This window comes from Vespa crabro, chromosome 3 (assembly GCF_910589235.1).
Source record: "Vespa crabro chromosome 3, iyVesCrab1.2, whole genome shotgun sequence".
NCBI lineage: Eukaryota > Metazoa > Arthropoda > Insecta > Hymenoptera > Vespidae > Vespa > Vespa crabro.
In genome coordinates, this window is record NC_060957.1 from 8904814 (window position 1) to 8924594 (window position 19781).

The 19781-nt window shown below is 36.5% G+C and overlaps 2 protein-coding genes and 1 long non-coding RNA gene across 5 annotated transcripts; all 3 read right to left on the reverse strand.

The window, feature by feature from the left end:
* Window positions 1-902: 902 nt before the first annotated feature.
* LOC124422992 (adenylate cyclase type 3-like) lies at window positions 903-10416 on the reverse strand. The gene is made up of 9 exons (XM_046960186.1): window positions 8840-10416; window positions 6892-7271; window positions 6177-6461; window positions 5372-5655; window positions 4971-5299; window positions 4563-4892; window positions 3272-3577; window positions 2863-3198; window positions 903-2770 (listed from the first exon to the last, which is right to left on the reverse strand). Exons 1-9 carry the CDS (start codon window positions 9389-9391, stop codon window positions 2588-2590), a joined length of 2985 nt encoding a protein of 994 aa, XP_046816142.1. The 5' UTR covers window positions 9392-10416; the 3' UTR covers window positions 903-2587.
* Window positions 10417-10519: 103 nt separating this feature from the next.
* Window positions 10520-14360, reverse strand: LOC124422994 (alpha-tocopherol transfer protein-like). 2 transcript variants are annotated; one of them, XM_046960188.1, is made up of 5 exons: window positions 14132-14360; window positions 13576-13909; window positions 12704-12798; window positions 11590-11904; window positions 10520-11520 (listed from the first exon to the last, which is right to left on the reverse strand). In XM_046960188.1, exons 1-5 carry the CDS (start codon window positions 14177-14179, stop codon window positions 11179-11181), a joined length of 1134 nt encoding a protein of 377 aa, XP_046816144.1. In that variant the 5' UTR covers window positions 14180-14360; the 3' UTR covers window positions 10520-11178. The 2 variants fall into 2 exon arrangements, with proteins under 2 accessions (XP_046816144.1, XP_046816145.1); XM_046960189.1 differs by lacking the exon at window positions 14132-14360 and adding an exon at window positions 14033-14048.
* Window positions 14361-15795: 1435 nt separating this feature from the next.
* Window positions 15796-17899, reverse strand: LOC124422998. Of its 2 annotated transcripts, none has more exons than XR_006941988.1 (2): window positions 16513-17899; window positions 15796-16216 (listed from the first exon to the last, which is right to left on the reverse strand). It is a non-coding gene; the product is annotated as an uncharacterized LOC124422998 (long non-coding RNA). The 2 variants fall into 2 exon arrangements; XR_006941989.1 differs by having other exon boundaries at window positions 15796-16220.
* Window positions 17900-19781: the final 1882 nt, after the last annotated feature.

A 19781-nucleotide genomic window follows, 5' to 3' on the forward strand; every position in this document is an offset into this window, starting at 1 on the left:
GAATGTTTTTTTCTTCTTTCTTTTTCCTTGTTTATCTTTTTTTTTTTTTTTTTTTTTTTTTTAACATAGAAAGACTAGGTCTTAAAGTTTTGTTTCTGCGACGAGTTTTATAATTAGGCATATTTTTTTTTTCTTAATTAGCCTCGGTTGGATAATTCAAATGTGCGCAAAAAATATACGTGATCCAACGTAGAGGTAGGTAATAATTTCATCCATTAATGACAATCAATGTGCAGTATCCATTTAAAATGGCTGTACCTTCGCAACAATGCATCATAGAGATTTCAAAGATGAATAATTTTAACTCATAGATATTTTTCTACAAATTTCATATGAATATGTTTACGATATACCGGCGATATGATTTTTATGTTAAGAATAACGAATTGTATCTTATAAAAATATTAAACGAAAATTGAACGTCAAATAGAATGGAGTTTTGGAAAAGTAAAAAATTAAAATAAAATACAAAACTATAAAAAAGATGGAAAAATAAAGGAAAAGAATAAAAAAGACAAGAAGAGGATATTAACGTGCTCGTAAGTAATCGTTCTTTTTGCTATTGTTGTTTTTTTGCTGTATTTGTCGTCGTCGTCGTTGTCGTTGTTGTTATTGTTGTTGTTGTTGTTGTTGTTGTTGTTGTTATGTTGTTATTGTTGTTGTTGTTGTTGTTGTTGTTGTTGTTGTATACCGGTAATATATTGTTTATTTCAATCAGATTCAGAGACGGGGTTGTTACACGCCGTTGATCTCTATTTTCAACTTCTGTGTACATATATCTTTGTATCCGGTTATGACGTGTGTGTTTGAATGCGTACCTCATATTTTCCTTCTCATCTCGACAATACTGAGGATCTCAAATTACAAGTGTTCGATCATATCTTCGATCTTTTCTCCACATCTAAAGGTGCTAATATATCTACAGTGATTTTATTGATCGTACATGATTATACATACAATTTGTCTCGCTCTTAGATTTTCTCCCTCTTTTTTTTTCTTTTTTTTACTCTTTTTCTTTTTTTTCTCATTACATTCTTCCCTTCGAAATCGAAAGACATCTAGTATGTACTTATATTCCGAACACCATCTCAATCGCCGACCTATATCGATCGATAAATCGATTATTTACACGAAATTCCATTTATTGCTACTTTACAGAAATCCTGCATAAGTATCTTTCACGCGCGATTACGTTTCCATGAAATACGTATGTGTGTACTGTGTATATGTATATGTACGTTTACGTGTACGTGTTTGTGTTGTCCTACATGTCCATTTGTTTCTTCTTTTTTTTTGTTTTTTTATTTTTTTTCTCCTTTTTTTGTACAGACGCATTATGCGCGATATAAGCGCATCTTGTTTGTATGTACGTGTATATTTTGTATGTACCTATGTATGTATGTATGTATGTATGTATGTATGTACGTCATTGACTGCTTACAAGAGAGCGATCAGTGAAAGAACGTGGAAGTATGTATGTATTTTTTTCATTTTCTCATCGTGCATGACCTCAACGAGAAGCGTCGAAGTCAATCAATCAATTTTCATATGACCAATTCTTCTTAATCTTTCCTTTTTTTATTATACTTTTATGGTTTTTTTTTGTTTTTCGCTTTTTTTTTATTTTTTCTTTCCTATTATTGTTTCGATCGTTTAAACAATACAATGTATTTAGAGAATAATTTTTATCGTCAGCGTAGTAGCAGCAAAAGAGTCACGATGTTCTATTCAGAAAAATCGTGGATTCGTTCGAAGGAAGTCGATTCATATAAATCAGGAATTTAGGTTATTTTTCTACTGGAGATCTCGACCACCTCTTTTTTTTTCTTTTTCTTTTTTTTCTCTCTTTTTTTTTCTTTTTTTAACATTTTTCTTTCTTCATGTATCATTCTATTTTTTCTTTTTTCTTTTTTTAATTATTCGCTTCGTTCACGCTTAGGCCGTACTTTACCGTTCCTTTCTTTCCTGCAAACTTTCTATTACCTGCTTTTGTCCTTTAATCACCCACCTCCGCCCACTCTTTTTCTCTGTTCACTCTCCGACCCTCTCCCTCTCACCTTCTCCTATCTCTTCTCCCTTCTGTGTATCTCTGTCTCTCTCCCTCCCTTCCTCCTTCTCCCTCCCTCCCTCCGTCTCTCTGTTTCTATTTTTTCTCCTTAATGTAATACTCTGTGCGTTGCACGTACTCGTGTCATTTTGTGCTATGATAAACTCGACGATTTGGGGTGTAAAAAAATAAATTACATCGGCTAGAGGAAGCTCGAGTTTACGGTCTCTTTAAATAATGACATTATTTTATATTGGGATTTTTTACCCTTTTGTTTAAGTATTTTAAACCGTAATTATTTATGAACACGAATACGAATTACAAGTTCTAATGAAAGACTAGAATGAATTAAAAAGAGCGAGAGAGACAAGTAGAAGAGAGAAAGAGAGAGAGAGAGAGAGAGAGAGAGAGAGAATATAGAAAAGAGAAAAAGAGAAAGGAACAGATATGCACTATCCCTGTAACTTTGTTTTTCTCGGAACAATCGATGAACGATCAACGAACGATCAATTTTTGACGACATTAGTGCCTCCAATTTCGTTACTGATAAATAATCGGATGAGTTGGCTCGACAGGAAGGTCGCTATCGAGTTCGAGGGATACTCCATCTTTAGATACCAAATAGTGCGTGAGCAGTTGACCCTTTCCTTTGACGAAGACGAGGCCACGTTGTTCGAAACCGAATCCAAACGGTTCCAAAATCATTCGAGTCTCGTCTGTAACCTAGAATTCAATTGATTGACTTTTAATCTTGATAATCGTTCTCTCTCTCTCTCCTTTAGAATATAATAGAAATGTAATATGGCTATTTTTACCTGAATACATCCAACCTTTCCTGTACTTTCCATTCGCGAAGCAACGTTTACCGTGTTACCCCAAATATCGTAATGAGGCTTTCGAGCACCAATAACACCGGCAGTTACCGGGCCATGATTGATACCCATTTTTAGGACGAAATGATTGAAGCTCTGTTCGTTGATACTCGAAAGAGCCTTCTTTAATTCCAAAGCAAATTCTACGAGGATTGAAAGGTGAGCCCATCTTGGACTATCTTCGGCCTTTATAGATTCTGTTATACCCGAGGCAGCCATATAGGTTGAGCCTATTGTTTTAATCTTAATGATGTCCTTGAATTTATTATGATCCAAGATCTATCAAAGAGAAGAATATACATATTGATTCGATATTCTATTGATATCGGAAATATTTTCAAATACGACTCACAGCATCAAAGTCGGAGATCACTTCGTTGAGGAACCTTAAACACTCGAGTCCTTGATTATTGATACTTTCCTCACTGTAAAAATCGGCAAAGTTTGGCATACTAGCGAATAATACACCAACTTCGGCGTAACTTTGACTGTAGAGATCATCGTGATGCCTCGCCCTTGAGAGAAAATAGGTTGCCACGTGAGGCGGTAAAATATTGTATATTAACGCGCCATTTCTTCGTTTCATATCGGCGGCTCTTTCTCTCTGAGCTTCTACCTCTAGACCACGAAGATACAGCATTCTCCTCGCTTTCTCGGTCTAACGAATGAAATTGAATCGATTTATTTCTTTTTTCTTTTTTCTTCCACACTTTTTCCCCCATTTATTTTACCCCTTTATTCTTTCATTTTACTTTTCAACAATATTTTTTTCGTATTGATCGAAAATAAAATCAAAGAGGTTTAACGTGACAATTTCGTGTCGATTAAAATCACGGATAAAAGCTTCCTCGAATTGCTCCGTATAAGAGTCGACTCAATTTCTCACCAGAAACTAGCAATTCGCAAATCGTTATGGGACGTTTCCGTGCCGCGCCGAGGATCGAACGGAGATGCAACGCTATCGCTCGATCCTCTAGGTTAGCCCGGCTTCCTGGAGAGTTTGGCCCCGCCCCACCGAAATATCCCCGCCCCTCGGGGAGTTTGGCTCCGCTCCTCACTAGATTAGCGCCGCACTCACCGGATTAGTCCCGCCCTCTGGAAGTTTGCCCCCGCCTCCGCCGAATTAGTCCCGCCCAACCGGATTAGGCCCACCCGCTGGAAATTTGGCACCGCCCTCGCCGAATTAGCGCCCGCCCCACCGGAATAGGCCCGCCCACCGAGAGTTTGGCCCCGCCTTCGCCGATTAGTCCCGCCCCCGGGGAGTTTGGCCCCGTGTCCCACCGAATTAGCCCTGTCCCTGGGGAGTTTGGTCCCGCCTCCGCCGAATTAGCACCGCCTCCTACTTTATCCCCGCCCCCACCGGATTAGGCCCGCCCTTTGTGATGTTAAGCTCCGCCCCCCGCTAGGTTAGCTCCGCCCCCTGGGTGTTGCCACTCCTCTTAGACGGTTAGCGCCGCCGCTGCGCAGTTAGCGCCTACGAAAATAGCCCATCCTTCGCACAAATTAGCCCCGCCCCCACTCAGTTAGCCCCGCCTCACGCAGCAGTTAACTTCTGCACAGATAGCCCCGGATAATCAACGCTTTCGATTACCCGAGAGACACGGTCGTTCGTTCGATTTCAATCGAGAGAGATAATTACTTACGTATCTAGCTACGATGACCAAAGCAGTAGCGATGGTAAGCAGTGTAGCCGACAAAGAATATTTTAAAGGAAAAGAGACTGGACCAGGTGGTGACGCTACCATATCCTCTCTTTCCAGGCTAGGTGCGATGAAAACTATATTGATACAGCATTGTAAACTGGCCAGAAGATACATCAGCGATGCCTTTCCAAGATAACAAATATAGGTTGGCATAGAGATCGCTACCAGAGCAAGCACACCAATGTAAGAATAATAGGAAGGATAAGGACAACGCGGCCAGTTCGAATTGTTTCCTTTTGGTTCAACGTCTTCGATGACCGCACAGTTACCCTGAATGAACAATATTCGCTCGAGTCCTTTCATATATATTTAATATATTAGTTAAATTGTGAAAAAAAATTGTGATACCATGTCGAGAATTAAGAAATCGATGAGAGAGAATATCATTAGCAACGCAAGGGTTCTCCTTAACCATGTCGCTCTTACTGCACTTCCAAGACATGTGGCACCTGCTAGAACGACTCCAAAGAGTGTAACCACGCCTACACCACCCCAAGTGAAAGGTCCCCATGGTTGTAATCTCCATACCGGTGATGCACACATTACTACCAAAGGTCCACCTAACAAAGATAAAGGTGAGAAGGCTTCCTCGGCCCTGTGAAAGGCCCTTTCCATAACTGGATCCTTGAAACGCAACGTCAACCACGATGCGTGACCCTTCAGGTCGGCACCCCCACCTACGTTGAGATTACGTGAATCGATTATTCTCATATCGAAACATTTTCACTAAACGGTCGATAAACACTTACCTTTGCTATCAAGTTCCTTTCTCAATCTTTGTCTGAACTCCTCGGAGTCCTCTTTGTTGTTTCTCCTATCCTGACTATTATCCATTGTTCTTCGAGAAGTTTCATCGTTCAACGATGCCAGACTTTTCGTTATCGCCGGTTTGAAAGGTTTTAAGGCTCTGACTATGAAGTAGGTGACGATTCCAGCCTTTTTAAGTGCTTCCTCTCTTTTCTCGCCAAACGCCGGCTCGATTTCAAATTCGTCGTTGAGGAAACTCAAAGTCACGTTGGAAACATGAACTCTCCTTAAAATAAACCCACCCATACTTTTATTCTAATTATAACCAAATTTATTACGTTTAATCACACATATCCTCCCGCCCCCGCTCCCTATAACGTTTATAATTAATCCCGTTCCACTACATAATCATCGATCTCTATGAATACGTGCAAAGAACTTGATATCATTATCTTCATCTTGCATGGTGAAATTTCGCGAGAAATTAAGAGAAGATTTGAAAAAGTAAAGACACGTTAGTTTATTCGTTCTCATAATTCTCGTCGCGCCCCTTGTCTGTTTATCCCCACCTAAGGGCCTCTGAATAAATTAGGTTAAGAGGAACGCAAGCTCGAACGAATAGCTCCCTTGGTACGTGCCGAGATTCAAGAACCCTAACTGCGCCGGTCACGTTTAATGATCCAAACCAGTATCGCGTACAAGGGTGACAGATATTATCTCAAAGTCTTTAAAATAATTATCTTTATCGATAGAACTTGAAAGAAAAAAGAAAGAAAAAGAAATAAAAAGAAAAAGAAGAAATCTTACCCTGCTCTTCCGCTGCTCTCCATTTTATTAGCAAGTTCAACGTCTTTACTGTAAACATCGAATTGCCATTGCCGTTGACCAAGAACACCAGCTAAGACCGCGCCTGTATGTATGCCTACTCTCATGTCGACGGGACTGTTGGTTGTCTGTTGAACGTATTTTATTGCCTCGACCATCGAGAGACCCATGTGTACGCAAAGAATCGCATGGTCCGGCCTCTCAACGGGTGCACCACTTATGCAATAATAGCAATCGCCAAGGATTTTGATGCGCAACTGTTCATACCTGCGAACACACATACACTATGACAAATGATAAACGAGATTTAATGAAAGCCGCTATCCACATCCTGAATACATTTATCGATCGTCCAACGTGTTCTCATAATCGTCACTTCGAAGGATATCCCGAGGAGAAAAAAGAATAAGAGGAGACGAAAAAGCGGCACTAATTTGCACAGATATTGAAGAATACTCATTAAGAGTCTCCGATCGATCATTTCCGAAGAGGAAATGAGTTTCTCGTTATAGAACAAATGAGAGACAAGTCAGAACATTTTTTTTCCAGATAATATATGTACTTGAATGGCAATGAAGAATTTAAAGCTAATGAGATATTGATCAATCGTACTGTTCCAGTTTATTAAGCCCGTTTAGAATTTATATAGGTTGTTTAATGTAGATAAAATAATATATCATGGAAAAGTAGTAATTACCGTTCGCTGAGTTGATCGAATCGTGCAAACAGCTCGTTGAGTATTTTGACCAATTCGCTCGCACTATAGGTCGATGATATTGCTGTAAAACCAACTATATCGGCATAAAGTATCGAAACATTCTCGTGTCTCGACATGTAAATCTTCTTGAACTGCGTGTCCGTGCACGCTCCCAAATCCTGTCGCATTTTAACGGCCACATGTTCCGGCAGGACACTTAGAAGTAGCCTCTCCTGTTCAGCACTTTGTTCCTCGATCACCAACTGTACTTCCAAGCTTTGTCTTGTCTCGAGAAAGGCTCGACGTTGCTGGAACTCCGCCAGGGAGTAGCTGGAAGCACCCAAAATAGCGACGCCGGCCGAGAGTGTCACCGTCAGGATCTATAGGATGTTTTCACGCTAAATTCTTACGATTGCGAGCTTTTCAATAACGCAGGGATTAACCGATTAGCAAAAAGGATAACCCTTCGATGCTCGCTTTGTCGATCAGTTTTCTCATCCGGAAAGATACGAACCGCAAAATGTCGCGCACCGAAGGGTTAACAAACAGGTACAACGTTAATGAGAAGGCAAGTGTTTTTCTCGATATTTTTATTTTTTTTTTTTTAGCTTCACGAGAGAGAAAGAAAGAGAAAGAGAGAGAGAGAGAGAGAGAGAGAGAGAGTATCGAAGATCGTGTCGATATATCCTTCGTAGAAAAAAGAAGAAAGAAAAAAAAATGAGAACTTTCACGTGCGGACGATAGAAACGATTTGTACAATTTAATACACGTTAGCGTAGGTTTCACGGGCTTTTAATCAACGTTCCATTCTTCCCGACGGTCCAGAATATCACGTCAATGAAGGCTACTAGTCGTTCTCATTGAAAAACGATGGTATGTCGTGCATGGAAAGGCGACGGTGCCGCATCGTTGGACGATGTCACGTATATGTCCGTCTCTGTCTCGCGCGCGAGCTTCTATCTCTCTATTTTAAACTACCATTGACCGAACTCTACTCGAGTGTCACTAACGACAACATCACATGTGCACACGTGTGTATGCCGAAGCTTTCGCTTTCGTGTACTCCACGAACAACAAGTTTGTAACTTTATGTCGATCCTTCTATAATACCTTTACGTCCATCGGGCATAGAACTCTTTAAGGTAAACGAACGCGTAAGATAAGATTACAGTGATATGTTGATCCGATTTGGTTATATCGAGTATAAGGATTAATGCTAACAACTTTCTCAATTTTTTACACGATAATTTTCTTATCTTTCGTTAAGTCAATATATCTTATGAACTTTCTTCAATGTTTTCTAAAGTTTCATTATCTAGCACGTTGATTATCGTCCTTGAAGTAATTATTAAAACTTTTCTTCTTTTTGCAAGGAATAGACGCTCTCTCTCCCTCTTTCGCTCTCTCTCTCTCTCTCTCTCTCTCTCTCTCTCTTTTTTCTCTGCATGATAATATTTTCTTTTCTCTTCCATCAGACTTCACGTGAAGCTCCCTACTCGCGATTGGATCGATGAACGAAGTACAACCTCGCATAAATTAGTATGAAGTAAGGGGACCGATTAGTGGCACGTAAATAGAGTCTATCTACAACGTATATACGTGATCTTCCCTAAAATTTCCATACGAAGTATGTATAAAGATGGATATGTAATCGATCAAAAGATAAGACTAGCGTAGGTTGATAAGAAATTAGGAAGTAGTGGGAGCAACAGTTGTTTCACACACGCACGCTATCGCTGTTTACATTCTACTTCTCTCATTTTAATTGCCCTATTACATAGGCAAGTGTATTTAATAGGCAAGGAATTATTTGTAATTTTTTGTAACGATCGATATGACGAAGAGAAAATAAAAGAAAAAAAAAGAAACAAAAGAAAAAAAAAGAAAAACAGAAAAGAAAAAGAAAAGAAAAAAATGAAGGTAAAAGGTGACATTATTAAGAACCTACCAGAACGTCGATGAACGTGATGATCGACATTCTGGAGAGTCTAAAGACGGTGACCATGTAAGCCGCAGCCGTAGCAATCGCCAACAAGAAGCAGAAAGATAGTCTAAGGGGTAGAGTAGCGAATAAGAGATAGAGGAAGAGCAGGAGCCATCCTAGTCCGTCCCTGGGCGTGACCTCGCTCGATTTGAGAAACAGCTGAGCGAGCAACTGTCCCGTAGAAAGCCACCATGCCACGTGGGGAACGGCGGCCCACAAGCCGTCTCTGGCCCGTGTTCCGTGTTCCGCCCATGCCAGTAAACCCAAGTTCAGACCGAGGAAGACAGCGGTGAGTCCTCGAGCCGGTAGTTCCGGCTCAGGCGAGGCTACCGTATAAGCCCCGTAAAGGACAGCTGATAGAAGGAAGCACTGAAGGCCACCGCGTCTCTGTTGAAGGGACGAAGCACGATAGAGCCGCTCGAGCTTGACGTTATTGAAGTTGGTTCTCAACAAATTTGACGGCCTGCCGGAGTTCAGGTAAGACTCCTCGTTCGAGGTCTCCAGTCTTTGGGACATGGCGCCGGGAATCGTTCACGTTATCAGACGCACCGCATCTTTCTTTCCTTTCTGTCCTTTCACCCTTTCGTTTCTCAATAAAAAGGACGTAATCGACGGCTCCAGCCGTCATACGTTGCTATTGTAAGTTAAAGGTCTCTTCTCGTTGATTTTCATTGAGCTATCTTCCTTGGGAAAGCTCGCTCGCTAGCTCACTTAGATTTAGGGTGGGCGAGGTCAAGTCCTACTCACTCTCTCACTCTCTCTTTCTCTCTCTATTTCTCTCTCTCTCTCTCTCTCTCTCTCTCTTTCTCTCTTTCTCTCTCGCGCGCGCGCTCTTTCTTCTGTTTCTCTTATTCGTTCACTCGACTCGACTCGAATCTTTTAATATTCCTGTCTTGACTATTTTTTTTAATCTTCCTTCCTTTCTTATTCTTTTTTTTTTAGTTCTTCTGATTAACTACTCACGCACCGATCGACGAAAAAATCAAGTAACACACACGCTGAATTATCATGCACCCACAGACACACACATACGGCACCGGGCCGGCCTCCTTTTCGACGTGCACCTGCACCCGCGCGCGCGGGGAACTGCCCAGGTTGCTACTACCGTTCCTGTCTTTTCCTCGACTTCTCTTCTCTTCTCTTCTCTCTGCTAGAGGAAACTCTTTCTCTCTCTCTCTCTCTCTCTCTCTCACCCTCGCACTCACTCACTCTCTCTCTTTCTCTCTCTCTTTCTCTCTCCCTCTCTCTTGCTCTTTCTCTTTCTCTTTCTTTATCACTCTGCGCACCCTCTCTCACTACCACCTCTTTCCAAGCATCGAGTCTAGGCGTGCGCCATGCGAACCCCTGACAGCTCTGACCCTCGCGATTCGGGTCGATATCAACCACCACAAAACCCAGCAGTCGACGCTGAGTCCTACCTGAGCCTCTTTCTGCCCTACCTATCTACCTAGAAACCTAACTCTATTCCGAGGGAGAAATTATAAAGGATAACTGGAACATTGTCTTACGCGAAAAAAAAGAAACACAATAAAAAATGATTTCTCTCAATTTCCTAACTCATATAGTCCGACAATTAATTTATTATTATTGTTTAATTCTTTGATTATGGATTAGAAAGGACATAGATCAATAAATTGTCCTAGGTTAATTGTTATTAAAATATCATGTGTATTGAATACGTATCTACATGGATTGAGATTAGATACTAATCGGTAACTCGAATTTACCGGTTATCTGCCGTTCTTGCCAAATGACCTATTTATCTCCACTCGCGAAATCCTCTTATCGCTTTTTCTCGACCATATACCTATGTACCTACATATGTACTCGCTTTTGTCTAAATATTTCTTTTTTTTCTTCAACTCAGTGTGATTCTCTTATTCGGCTCTTTCCTACCGGGGTCAGTAGATTCTTTGTTTTTCTTTTCTCCCTTTTTTTTCTACTTTGGTAGAAAAATAATTGTTCGAGCCTATATTTAAGTAATTGGGTGTACATAAGTTCAGCAATATCTATAGAATATTTCATAATATTATCGATATTGTTAATTAGGATATAATGGTACGGAAGAAATATATCGAATATAATTAAACGGATTGACCTAAATAGCATTTCGCTTTGAAATAAAAATTTGGAACAATACGAAATTTTATAAAATTCATACCATGTGCTTTAATAGCAAATATTAATCAAGAGCTATCTCGTAAATTAATTAATGATACAACGATTATAATGTGAGAATAAAGAGGAAAAATCAATGAGAATAATGATACTGCAGAATCGTTAAATGCCTTCGGAATCAATCTTCAGCTCTTCGGTATTTGAAAATCATTCGGTATTACGTATCCTAGCTGTTCCATCTCTTTAACAATTTTCGGTACTTTTATCAATGACTCAATCCACTTGTAATAAGGTACTTCTTCGCGAGTCCCACCATACATCTTGGGCAAGTAATTAGGCGAAATGTGTTTATGAAAGCTCTGCATGTCGTCGCCATGAAAGAAGATTCTGTTCTTCATTCGAGTATTTAAAAGTGGCTTGAAAACAGCATAAATCGCTTCGAATATCCAGGATTGATGAAGTATATGAATTGCGTATGTCTTTATGGGAAAGGCCGTTACCATCAGAGCCATGACCATATTAGCAACCTGTAAAATTCAAAAAGAACTTCAATCTGCGAAGAAAGAAAAATGAATGCGATAAAATAAGAATCAGACCTGCGGTGTTACCGTCCAAACATGCGACATAGTAATATCCTTGAGATCAAAAACGACGATGCCACCTAAGATTTGAGCTCTTGGCTCGAGAATACCTAGCTCGAGTATAATAACTGTGGCCTTGAAAATCTCTTCGACAGGGTACTTTCGAGGGTCCCAATTACCCATACGATAAATCATCATCCGTCTGCCACATTCAGTTCTGTAAGCTGGTACAGTAACTACGTAGTCCTCGCCTATATGGCACATCTCGTTTGGACATACATCCTGATGTATCTCTGGATGTTCTTCCTTGAAGTTGTAGTAATTCACTACCTATCGAAAAATCCCATGAGACAAACGACTGATACATCTGAATCGCGTGAATCGACGAAAAAGACCTTAAAAAGTTTCACGTACATTCTCAGCCATGAGAAAACTTTTCTATTGTAGTGAGCGCGTTCTCTTGTAAGATAAGAGAGAGTATGCTTTTATCGAAGGATTTCAGTGGATAAATTTTTATGTACAAAAGAAAATTGAATTTTCAGAGTCCATGTCCGATGCTATATGTTTCAACGTAGACAGATATATATATATATATATATATATATATATATATATATATATATATATATATAACGAGAAAGATCCAGTGAAATTACAGACACGAAATAACGTGCAGTATCGATTTCTTGCAGATTTCGTGTTGAACATTCTCGGTTTGGTTAAAATTGCTAAGCATTGCATTTCTTTTTTTTGTTGCAACGACAGAAAGCATATAACATTAGGCCATCGATCTTTACTCGTTACTGTCAGCAATAGGTTTGCCTTGGCATCATTGCTCAACTACAATCACTGGCGAATGTTTCTTTTTTTAATCCGGATAACATGGAAAGAAAGAGAGAGGACAGTATCGAGAAACATTATATATATATATATATATATATATATATATATATATATATATATATATTGATTGAAGTTTTTTTAAAGGTAATGTTTCGCAATAGAAACAATTAATAAAACATTTTAATATTTATTTTACGTAATAACTTTCTTCGGTCTTTCATCATTCAACTTGTAATTGTTTATGTTATATTAAAAGGATAAAAATAAGCATTTAACGACGACTCACCAGTCGATGAGCACGATTTACATCGAAATGTCTTGCACGGAGAAATCTTATCAGAAAATCATCATCCATTCTATGCGGTATGCATTCGCCTTGTTCTAAACATGAAATCGAGGAAAAAATCATTAAAAGTTTAATATAAGTTTCGTCTCTTTACACTTACTTATTTCAAATATTATAAAAGTGAGAGTAATGAAAATCAATTGAATTTTTGATCGTTATCTCGATGAAAGAAGCGGTAACGAGTAAAGTTTTTATGATTATTTGAAGAAACGATTAGGATACTTTTGATAAGTTTGCTTGAAACTTCGACTCGCTTCGAATATTCTAAAAATTTTTTCCTTGAAAACTATTGAATACGATGAGCTCATATAACCATTATTTTGTTCGTTCCCGACATATTCATTTAATGCTTTATCCATGTATCTCTTAAAGATTGCTTAGAGGTTTTGTAGTTTTTAACCTCGAGCTTATGTAAATTATTTTTTACACGTTACTTCTATTATCACAAAGATCATGTGTGAATCGATTCGAGAATACAAATCGTTGGCATTAAGATCAATGAAATTTTTAATGAGGCAATATCGTTGATAGTCATTAATTACTTAATCCTTTTTTATACGTCGCAAAGATACAAGTATTAGCGAGAAGGTTACACAATTTATGTTACTCGTTAATATTATTCAAATTATATAGATGATTCATAAAATTCTCGGTAAGATTATAATATTGAAACATAATGAGAAACGGGAAAAAAAATAAAATAAAAAGAAAAAAGAATATGAATTAATCTATTGTCGGTAGGATACGAAGTTTTCGAAGAAAAGTTTTTCTAAGGAAATTCGGTGACGATCTTAGAATTTACATTAATTTACCGTAAATCAAGTCGCGTAATTCTTGCAAGGTTTGACATTTGACCTCGTCCGTCTCACCAACTTCTCTCCTAGCATACTCCATAACATCAGGGGGTGGTTCATCAAGATCGAGGTTAACGATCTCGTCGTCGGGCTCTATTAGCTCGTCCTTGAGTTCCGGCATCTTGGAAGCCCTCGAATCTTCTCTCTCATTAACGCACTCCCGTCGTTTTTCGTCCTTTCTTTCGTCGAATTTGTTCAAACGTTGATGACACAAATTGTGGACACCGTCCTTCTTTTCTTCTTCTTTTTCTTCCCTTTTATCCTCTTTCTTAAGATTCTTCTCGTCGTTAGTCTGCGCCGTAATTGAATTTCTATCGTTAGACGAATACATTTTTCTTCCTCTTAATAAAAATTACATTAGATACAAGTTTAAAATTTCCAAACTTATAAAAAAAAATTATGATAAATTGGCAACCGGGCAAGAGTGACGCTCTGACACATTCGCCGTCTACAACGAATACTTCACGTTTCACGTTTATCTTCGACTATCGCTCTCGTATGATATACAACTAACCTCCTTCTCTTTTCCTCCTTTCTGCCGATTCGCAAGGTTTAAGCTCATTTCACACCGCGATATAATTTTTGTAGTAATAACGTAAAAGAAAAAATAAAAAGTAACGAAGTCGGCTCTGTCATCTTTTATCTTGCAGATCAGAGTCCAACGACTTGAATGATTTTAATGAAAATAAAAGTTTTTTACGTCTCATCTAAGCGTTACATACGAAAAATAGAAGTAGACTAAAGTAGACAGACAGACAGACAGACGAACAGGCAAACAAACAGACAGACAGATAGACATACAGACAGAGAAAAGGAGAGAGAGATAGAACAAAAGAGCGAGAGAAAGAGAGAGAGGGAGAGAACATATATATATATCTCTTGCGAAACGTGGTCAGGGTCATCCTGTTGCTTCTATGGTTTTGTGCTTTCACTAACAACTGTAATGCTGGTTAATATGCGGTAATACTCGCAAAATAAGACCGATATGCTTCTTCGATTACCTTAAAATATATCCTGCGTATTACCCCAATATTTCTTTTCGAAAGCGGTTAAATAAAGTTACTAGAAATTTTCTAATTACATCACGAATAATGTAACTTCTGAATGCCATTTTAATTCTTTGTTTTTTCGCTGTTATTATCGTTAATGATATATACAGGATTGGTTCGTATGAAGTCATGAAATTATATTCGCTTTTACAAGTTTGTAGGTCATTTTTTAAATTGCATCTTCCGGTTGTGCGTTTTCTTTTTCTTTTTTCTTCTTTATTCTTCTTTTTTTTCATTTATTTCTTTTTTTTTTATCTTATTTTCTTTCATTCGTTTCGCTTCGCGTTGTAATAATAAGGTATAAGTGGTCTTCGTGATTGAATGTAATTGTAATTAAATAATGGCTATGTATCGATTCAAATTTGTCCCGGTTCAAAATTAAATCTTATAAAATGAAACGAATAAGGAATACAATTTCATTTGTATAATAAGCTCTATGAATAAAAATTTGTCTTTTTAATGGGTGTCCTTGAATTTGTAAGCAATGTAATACAATTGCGCAACGTTCAAGGAAGGATAGTTTCATCGCTCGACCTACTTCGACGTGAAATTGATCTGTACTTCTATAGTACGAGGAAAAACAATGGGAAATACAAGTGATAATAGTGGGTGAGTGAGAGAGAAAGAGAAAGAGAAAGAGAGAGGGAGGGGAAGAGAGAAAAAAATCCTAGCTCTTTCACACGTGATGCATTTAAATTGATAATATAGAGAACAGTTCACATGATTACATCCGCTATAAAACATTGTAGACTTATATATACCTTAAAATGCTATAAAAGTATTCTATTATATTTATATCGAAGATGAAAAAGCAAACGAGCGTCTTCTCTCTCTCTCTCTCGTGATGTTCGTTACGCAAAAGACAAAGAACATGAGTTCTATTATGTCATCATGTTAATACTTACTTATAATGTTTCATCAGACAAAACATATTACAATAATTTATACTTATCAAAGATTTCTACTTTACATAAGTATATCAGACATATATGTATGTCATGAACAGATTTGCGACCTTTTAATCAATGCTAACCCGAAGATTTTGATTAGCAAAAATAAAAAAAAAATAAAAAAAAAGAAGGAAAGAAAGAAAGAAGGAAAAAGATATCGAACAAACGAAAACAATAAATATTGGTAAATCATTTATTACAGAAACAAAATTTTAATATTTGTCAGCAAAAATGTATGAAAAAAATATCCTCATTGCAGAAAGATAATGACGTAATTATTAAATCACATTTCGTATTAAGAATTATTTAAAAAAAAAGAAAAAATAATAATTTTAAACTTTTATTGTATCTTAGAGTTTTGAGAATAACGAAAGTAAGATTATTACAATCTGAAAAATTTTTCTTATAAAACCGGTGGACGCCAAAAATTTATTAATTAAAAAATTGTAAATCTCCGGACTGAAAACGGAGACGTGGCAATCATGATTACGAGCTGTATATAATGAAAATGCATTATTCACTATGATTTATAGCGAAATGTTCCGGATTTTCCTAACCTTGAGGCTTTATGTTAAAGTTGAAGAACTCAAGTGTGAAGAACTATCTTGAATGAAATAAGTGAAATTCATTAAATTCACAATTAATAGTACATTTATTGATGAACGAACTCTAGCGAACTTTGAAATCGGACTTTGGAAGATAAATATATTGAGAATTGAACTTTGAGATATTTCGATTCGAATGATAAATTCTACGTATAATTAAATATTATATGTGGAAACAAGATAGACATATTTGTATCTTTTGAGTTTGTTTTTTTTTCTTCTTGGAAAAATTTTTTTTTCTCGATTTCATTGCAAAGTTCTCGCTAATGAGACCGAATGGAGCAAACTTACCGTAAAGGTGTTGTGAGAAAAGTTCCCTCGATAAAAACAAATATGAACCTCACGAGGCAACGATCCTAGGTGTACTGTCGATGCATCGCTGATATCGCAGCACTCGAAGCTACAAGTACTTTCAACCTTCTTCCGCGTCTGTAATTCCGCACGCGAGAAAGTTGTACGACCGCATGCGGCGTCTAGGACAATCGCCTCTCTCAACGGTTCGAGAGTTCACCATTATGGAAGACTTGACATTTTTCTCAGGGGAATACAGACGGTCGTTTTATTTTTGTTTCAACAGAATTTGTTTAGACAAAAGAATTCATTAAGAGAAGGGAAAAAAAGAGAAAGAAATACGAGAGAAAATAAATAATTAGTAACGGTTAACCAGACCACGACTAAATTCACGTTCGTTATCGTCGAGTTCACCAGGCCACGGTGTTGCTGTGTTGCCAGTAATACGCGAGCGTTCTTCTCCAAGTAGATTACTTTCTAAACACGTCGCATGCTATGATTGTCCCTGCCTTCTCATGAAACTTCAAGTATGCTGAGTAATTGGAAAGTCAAATCGATTTTGACCTAGTATACTCGATGATGTAACTTATACGATTGAACTCCTTAATTACATTACAAATCTATTAGATCTACGATTTAAAAGAGACGAAAAGAAAGAGAAAGGAAAGAGAGAGAGAAAAATGGAGACTTTTCTTCGGCTGAAAATAAAAAAAAGTTAATCGATCAAACTGGGTAAATGTCTATCCACGGTGTCAAAATGTCAACTGAGTAAATGTCTATTCACGGTGCATAAAACCAAGGCTTAGCGTTAAGCCATTTTTTCATTTTATGATGGTCAAAAAAAGAAAAATTTAAAGGAGAATATAATGAATACGATGAGTTCAAGGTGATCCTGCCTTATTTGTGAAGATTCTTGTTCTTGCTTATCAATGGCTGACTCCTGCTATAATGATTCTTTTTTAATTAAAAGAAAAAAACAGGCATAAGAAATCTCGCTGAGAATTTCCGTAAAAAAAGTGAGAAAAAAAGATGATAAATAATAATTTGATAAAATCGAGTTATAGGAAGAGAAATCTTCGGCAATGCTTAAACTCTGATTTATCTGAACTCGGAAGTACGACTGGGTTTTAAATATATACGACACTATTACCATACATAAAGACTATGTGTACATAAGTGAATGACTAGGTAAGCGAATGTGCCAATGAGAGAAAAAGGAAAAAAGAAAGAGAAAGAGAGAATGGGTGAGATCGTGTTTGTATATATTACTAATATATGAAAGACAAGTTGTAGACGCAATACAGGAAGAACAACTTTTACTTTCTTACCAAAGAAAATTGTTAGTAGAATTTTCCAGTCTTGCACCATCGTCGCTAACAAAAAACAATGTTTATCTTGAGCACGTGTTCCGTTAAAGTCCATGATATATAAGACAGTTAATTTCCATGTTGTCACTATCCTATTCTACTCTAAATATAATATTAAACGAACAATTCTTCTATAATTATATATTTATATATACGTTAATTTTATTTAGGAAACAGACCTCTGAAAATTTTGATTTATATTATCATAAATTTAATGTTGTGGGGTGTAATAAAACAGCTTAATTAGATTTAGATTATTATTAGTTTGTTAAATAACCACATAAAATGTAAATTATTTTATCATCATGAATGAAATTGACATGCTACGATATCCGTTGAAAACCGTTTTAGCGATAGATTTTTATTAAAAACTTATTTAATTACAAGAAAGATCTCTGGTAGATACCTTACAAAACGTCGAGATTTCAATTTTAATAATAAGAACAAGCACGGAATGCTGTACATCGCTTTTTTTCCAAGTTAAGAGATAAACCATTTGGAAAGTCCTGCTATCATTAAAAAATTTACATCATTCCTGTAATGTTGTATGGAAAGAAATTAGAAATATGAAAGTAATATTGAATATCATGGAAATTGACCCAAATATAAATGTCTATAGAGCACGAAGAAATATTGAACGCCATGGAAATTGACCCAAATATAATGTTTATGAAATTCGATTATAAAATTATTCAGATTTATTCCGTCAATATGAAGATGAAAATTCCGAGAATATGACTTCAAAACCACAATCAAATAGTTACAGAAAATATTTGATTTCATACCTTTTTAACGGGAAAAAATAAAGATTTAAAGATATTAATAATGAATAAAGATTAAGTCTAAAACATTTTTCATTTTCTAAAAAATATTAACTTTAAATGTACATCGATGATCCTTTCCGCTTACGTCATTCAAGAAGTGGAATATTATGATGATCTTTGATCCTTCGTATATTTCTTTTCTTATCTCGTTGGTGATTTGAAAAGTTGACAAAAAATAATAAGTGGTATAGGTACTTACATATGTATATTATGGAACAAATAATACGGTACGATAGTTTTGTTCGAAGATTAATTTTACATTAATAATTATGCAGTTTAGTTGATAAACAGGTTTAAATATTCCTTGATCGTACTTATTTTATATTCGAAGCTTTTTATGATATTTATGCAAAATATAAAAGCATAATCGAACCTTGATTGATTCTAAAGACATGTAACAATGGACGTGACGAACTTTTATTATATAAGCCAAGAGAAATTTTCAGAATCTTCAGAATCTTCTTTGAGCACCAATTCTTTCTTTCATTATGTATATATATATATATATATAGGCATATATATATATACCTATATATACATATATATGTATATATATATATATATATAGGCATATATATATACCTATATATACATATATATATATATATATATATATATTCAGAAAAACTAAATTCTCAAAATAGAGAATCCAGAATAAAATTTATATTCCTAATTAAAAATATATCAAATATATTAATTTTCTATTATGTTAATTACCTCATACATATATATTCCTTCGTTTGTTCGAAAATATTTTCTTACAATTGGCACGAAATAGTCGTGTTGTCATTACATTAAAAGTATACGCACGTTTATATAGTACTGTTTGCCAAACAATCAAGAAGTTAAAGTATCTTAGTCTAAATACAGCTTACAAAACATATAAGTAAATCTCATCGCTCCTGCTACATTGTAATTGCTGCAATTGCCGCTTTTCTAACACTATTAAATCTTTATTTTTTGCCGGCACGTTACAACGATCGTGACGGTTGAGTGATTTTCCTTAGAAATTTATCATGACACATCGTATTTCATGAAGCGAATAAATTCGATAGAGAATTTTAACTACTTCATTAGA

Excerpts from the sequence above, each read along its gene's own strand:
- LOC124422992 (XM_046960186.1), bottom strand. The coding sequence starts at position 9,391 with ATGTCCCAAAGACTGGAGACCTCGAACGAGGAGTCTTACCTGAACTCC. Across the intron at positions 7,272-8,839 it reads TCACGTTCATCGACGTTCTG|ATCCTGACGGTGACACTCTC; the intron begins GTAGGTTCTTAA and ends AACATCCTATAG. Across the intron at positions 3,199-3,271 it reads TGATCTCCGACTTTGATGCT|ATCTTGGATCATAATAAATT; the intron begins GTGAGTCGTATT and ends TCTCTTTGATAG.
- LOC124422994 (XM_046960188.1), bottom strand. The coding sequence starts at position 14,179 with ATGAGCTTAAACCTTGCGAATCGGCAGAAAGGAGGAAAAGAGAAGGAG. Across the intron at positions 12,799-13,575 it reads ATTACGCGACTTGATTTACG|AACAAGGCGAATGCATACCG; the intron begins GTAAATTAATGT and ends TTTCATGTTTAG. Across the intron at positions 11,905-12,703 it reads TAAATCGTGCTCATCGACTG|GTAGTGAATTACTACAACTT; the intron begins GTGAGTCGTCGT and ends ATTTTTCGATAG.